The 5,830-nt window shown below is 42.0% G+C and overlaps 1 protein-coding gene across 1 annotated transcript; it reads left to right on the forward strand.

Moving 5' to 3' along the window:
- Positions 1 to 14: 14 nt before the first annotated feature.
- On the forward strand, positions 15 to 1,207 carry LOC106810469. Its single transcript, XM_014813846.1, has one exon. The coding sequence runs from the start codon at positions 23 to 25 to the stop codon at positions 1,205 to 1,207; it is 1,185 nt and encodes a 394-aa protein (XP_014669332.1). The 5' UTR covers positions 15 to 22.
- Positions 1,208 to 5,830: the final 4,623 nt, after the last annotated feature.

Genomic DNA, 5,830 nt, shown 5'->3' on the forward strand with positions numbered 1-5,830 from the left:
AACGTGTTCCCATATTGGTGCCATGCTATTTGCCATTGCTTCTGCTGTCAGAATCAGAGAGTCACAGACAGTCACCCAGAAGGCAGCTTACTGGCTACTTCCACCATCAATTGACAAAGTGGGCTACCACAGAATCCAGGACATTGATTTCACCTCGGCTAGAACCAAGAAAAAACAATTGGACCATGCAATCAGTATTTTACCAGCAACTCCTGAAGTTAGAAGTAGACGCAAACTCCCAACCGTAGATGAGCCCACTGAAGATGAGATGATGGCCTTGTATCAAACGCTAGACAAGTCTGACTCCATGCCAGTATTGCTGTCACTTAAACCTGGATTTAGCAAAAAGTACGTGCCCAAAGTACTAAGCAAGAAATATCCCGAAGTCCTCTCAGAACTACAGGATGAGAACTATGTTACCGCCTTACCGGAAACTATTTTGAAACATTGTACAACACTGTTCTCGGAAATCAGTGTGTCCGAAGAAGAAGCCAAAAATGTGGAGTCGGCTATCAGATTGCAATCAAGATGCAAAGCATGGTTTTCCTTTCGAACTGGTCGAATAACAGCTTCACGTATGAAATCTGTATGTCGAACCTCTGTCGACAAACCGGCCAAAAGTCTAATCAGGGACATTTGCTACCCATCTACCACAGTGTTCAAATCAAAATACACTGAATGGGGTTGTGACCACGAGCGCGAAGCTACAGAACAATATCAAGCGAAAATGTGTGACATTCACGAGAATTTCACGTTGCTGGACAGTGGACTTGTTCTGCATCCGAACTATCCCTTTTTCAGGGCAACACCAGGCGGGATTGCTAAATGCGACTGTTGTGGAACTGTTATCGTTGAGATAAAGTGTCCATACTGTAAACGCAACTCCAAAGTTGACGAGACTGTAGATTGTCTTGAAGTCCGGGATGGTGAATTGAGATTGAGCAGGAAGCATGGTTACTATTACCAGGTGCAGTGTCAGCTTTTGGTCACACAGCAGGAGTACTGTGATTTCATAGTATGGACACAAGCTGATTATTTCCAGGAGAGGATCCAAATTGACATGGCATTCTGCAACACACTTGTTGATAAATCGAAAGATTTTTTTATCAAAGCAGTCCTGCCAGAGCTAGTGGGGAAGATGTGCTCCAGACCTATGCCAGTACCAACGTCCAGACAACACGGCCACCGCTGTCAGCACGAGCCGTGACCAGTAATGTGACCACCGACAGTGTCAGGACCAGTCTACCAGCACCTGTCAGTACCAACAACAAAGTCCAGACAGCACAGCCACCACTGCCAGCACTTGCCGTGACAAGTACTGTGACTACCGACAGTGTCAGGACCAGTCTACCAGCACCTGTCAGTACCAATAACAAAGTCCAGACAGCACAGCCACCACTGCCAGCACTTGCCGTGACAAGTACTGTGACTACCGACAGTGTCAGGACCAGTCTACCAGCACCTGTCAGTACCATCGACAACGTCCAGACAACACGGACAGTTACAGATTTGATTTGTGAGGAGATAGTATCAATTATAGTCTATCATGGGAATATTCAACGTTGTAAGTACTGACGCAATATATATATTCTATATAATAATGTCCTGGTATAACTATGTATACACGTACAAAACGGTAAAACCAAATAAATGTAAATGAAGTGCGCAAACGTGGGCTGGGTTTCATATACGCTAGCGCTGAAAACAAAATTCACTTGCCTATGAATCGATATGCACGTCAATGCAATGATGCATCAATTGCATTGCGCGCAGACATAATAGGCTCTAGTACTATATAGCCACGCGTTAATTAGGGCCTAACTGCCGCAGGCCTGCGGCAGTTAAATGATCGATACGCCGGGCACGCTAGCCGAGACATAGATAGACAGATAAATGTAACCCAACACAGAGTAGGGTTATTATTCTAAAACGCCAACCCTAACTCAGCCCTACTGCTGTTGGGTTCTGCGTCTAAACCAACCCTACTCTAATCCAAGCCCTATTATGATTGCGTTTTCCAATGAACGTCACCAGCGTACTTTCCCATGATCTCTCCGCCGGCCATGTGTATTTGTCAGGTTTTGTTGATAAAGCAACGCTGTAGCATTTTTAGATCAGCGCGAAGTTTATGATATTATATCGGCTCAAGCCAAGATGGTTAAACACCTGTATTTGTCTGGGGTTGTTCGAACCGTGACAATGCGGGAAGGTAAAAAGATGCGTATTTTTCCATCCCAACGGTCACATACGCACGGCAGGGACCGCAGACTCGAGAAACTTTCCACTGAACGACGTGCGTTATGGCTGTCTCGTATCGCGAGGAAGGATTACAACCGCCAACCCACACAAACGTCACTACAAACAGTTTGTTCCGACCATTTCATTTCGGGTAAATATGACTTATGCCTTTACATTTCCATTCAATGTTTAATTATATACCACCTAAAAATGTACATATCTTTTGATGTAGAAAAGAAAGACTAAGTCTGAGCGAGTTCACCCGGATTGCCTTTGTATATCTGTTTAGTACTTTACTTACTAGCCTCTGACTAGGATTTCAATATCGCGGGTCCATTCTTAGCAATAGAAGGGGGTCAATATAATGCCAATGGGGAGAGGGGGTCTTAATGAGTGCGCCTGGAATGTAGAGAGGTGGGGAGTGGAAGGGGTGAGAGAGGAGATTGTGTAAATGCCCCCTCGGCGGAAGATGACCCCAGTTACCAAATGTCGAAAAGGGGCGAGATGAGAACTGAGTCGGCGCGTCAAGAGGTACGCGGTACGCGCCAGAGGTCTCGAGGAAAAGCGGGAGAGATGCAGTGCGCAGCACAGGCCCTTGTTCGCTTTGTTCTCGACCGATTCTGTGGATGTACTCCGAGCCAGCGTCGGATCTAGATGCGTACAGTCTGCAGGATGTTCTTGCACGGTCGCCCTAAGAGCCTGCCATTAAGGTCAAGGAGACGGAACCTGTGATTGTTGGTCAGATGCGAAAAGAAAGTGGCAGAGTTTGAATTGATGAGAACCGAGATTTGAAGGTCAAACTTGCACAGACGCCGAGTTTACCCCCGAATCCATGAAGGACGACAAAGAGAAAGTAAATTCATTTTACTGGTCTAAATTACGACACGCTGATGCAGTTTTCACATTCATCTCGCCACGCCTAACAGAGAATGGGAGAACTGTACTGACGCAAAGTTTCAAAAGGTGCTGCTAGTCCTTATGAAGCTGAGGATGAATTTGAGCATGCATTATTTAGGCTATTGCTTCAAAGTTTTCAACCGCGTGTGTGTCAAAAAGTTTTTCAAAATGATACCTTACATGTAATGTATGTCACTGATGAAGGGATTTGTGTATTGGCCATGACAGGGAGGAGCTGCAACTTACAATGCGCAATGGATTTTCGAAGTACTTTCGGACTGAAAGTGTCTGTAATAATAGACTGCTTTGAATTTTTGTTGATAGGCGCATCCCCGATTAGACGCCAGAGCAAAAACATGGTCAAACTACAAGCACACACAACACGATCAAATATTTTAATCGGTATCACAGGCCGCAAGGTTCTGTGTCGTTTATTTCGGAGGCTTGGGGCGGTCGAGCTAGCGACAAGTTTATAACCGAGGATTGTGGACTATTATCGTCTACTGCTACTGGTGACATTGTCTTGGCTGATCGGGATTTGACATTGGAGATAGTGTTGGACCTGATGTGCGGCTGAGGTGAAAATTCCCCAGCCTTTACAGAAGGGGAAAAAGCAACTCTCTGCATTGGAAGTAGAGTCGACACGAAAAATTGCAAGCACAGTCGCATACATGTTGAAAGAGTGATTGGTTCTTGTGAGAAACAAATACACCATTCTACAGAGCACTATCCCGCATAGACTATGTACATTGCCACCCCGAAGATATACCCACCCATCCGATAAAATAGTGACTGTGTCCTGTGCTTTGTGCAAACTTGTGCGACTCGGTTGTTCTTTTGACTGAGTTAATTAGAATCGATATGATACCGCGACCTGTACTGTATTGATGTGCAGTGAGACTGAATTAAGGAAGTGGGTATCCTAATGATGGTTATAATAATTATAAAGTAAACAATATTATATTTTCGAAATTAGAGTGATAGATTTATTAAGTTTTGATATTAGTTAGTTAAGTTGTTAAATATTTAAATAAAGCAGAAATTATTCAACTTGGTCGCATTGACGGTGGTAAGCGTATTCACGGTTTGTCCATAATGGGTTTGAGAACTCAATGCTTATTTAATGATATGCACACCCTTTGAAATTTGTCAAGTTTTTTCTTTTGCATACATGTACGTGTTGTGATAAATGAAATGTGTGATGTAATGAATAATTTAAAAATATGTGATATATGTACAGGGGTGAATTGAGGTTTTAAATTAAAATTTACTTTAACTCTCAAATTATTTGCTGTAATAGTGTTATCGGCAAAGAAAAAAAATGTTCTGCTGTTTTGGAAAATAGTAATTTAAATAATATAAAGCTTAACCAAAATAAAGAAATAATTATCCGTTTTAACATATTTTTTGTGTTATTAATGTATTTTTAATCGACATTTAAAAGACGAATAACACCTTATAAGATGAATACAGCTGTTTTTTGTTTTTCTTTCTATTTTCTCATCAATCTCGTCAGCACACTCAATGAACGCACGCGAACTTTTATACGCGCGACAAGGAAACCCCGCGAGTCACATGACTAAAACATAATGTAAAACGAGCAGAACGCCAGCCAATAGCTGAACTGGTTAAAATACCGCGCGAAATAAGAACTGACAGTGCAAGAAATACTACAGTATGATACGCTTAGAAGAAATGATGAGAAGAAATAACAAATGTATTTTTAATCGGACATATATATACGCGATACATTATAACGCGACAAGAAAACCTGCGAGTAACATCACTAAAACATAATGTAAACGAGCAGAGGCCGAAACGGCAGCCTAGCTGAGACTGGTTAAAATACCACGCGCCGAAATGAAAACTGACAGTGCAAGAAATACTAGAGTATGATACGCTTAGAAGAGAAATGATGAGAAGAAATAACAAATTTAATTTTAAATCGGACATATATACACGCGATACATTATAAACGGCGACAGAAGAAACCTGCGAGTCACATCAGTAAAACATAATGTAAACGAGCAGAACGCAGCCTAGCTGAACTGGTTAAAATACACAGCGCGAAAATAAGAACTGACAGTGCAAGAAATACTACAGTATGATACGCTTAGAAGAAATGATGAGAAGAAATAACAAATTTAATTTTTAATCGACATATAATACACGCGATACATTATAACGCGACAAGAAAACCTGCGAGTCACATCACTAAACATAATGTAAACGAGCAGAACGCAGCCTAGCTGAAACTGGTTAAAATACCACGCGCGAAATAAGAACTGACAGTGCAAGAAAATCACTACAGTATGATATGCTTAGAAGAAATGATGAGAAGAAATAACAAATGTATTTTAATCGGACATTTAAAAGACGAATAACACCTTATAAGACGAATACAGCTGTTTTTTTTTCTATTTTTCTTATCAATCTCGTCACACACTCAACATTGTCTCTCTCTACCTGCCTATCTAGAGTCAGGTCACTTTTTGGCTAGCTTTGGAATCCTGGTAACTTTCGTTCGCGAGCCTCGAAATTCTGGTAACTTTCGACACTGTGGACAATACCATTTGTCAACTCTGGGAGCTCTCTTTATCCCCACACAAGCAAAGTGTAGCCAAACATAGGGACAGCTGAGGTTGTCACAACCGACTGTGTCCTTCGTATCATCATACGCTGTCCTAATACAAAC

Source organism: Priapulus caudatus, unplaced genomic scaffold, assembly GCF_000485595.1.
Source record: "Priapulus caudatus unplaced genomic scaffold, Priapulus_caudatus-5.0.1 Scaffold444, whole genome shotgun sequence".
Taxonomy (NCBI): Eukaryota; Metazoa; Priapulida; class Priapulimorpha; order Priapulimorphida; family Priapulidae; genus Priapulus; species Priapulus caudatus.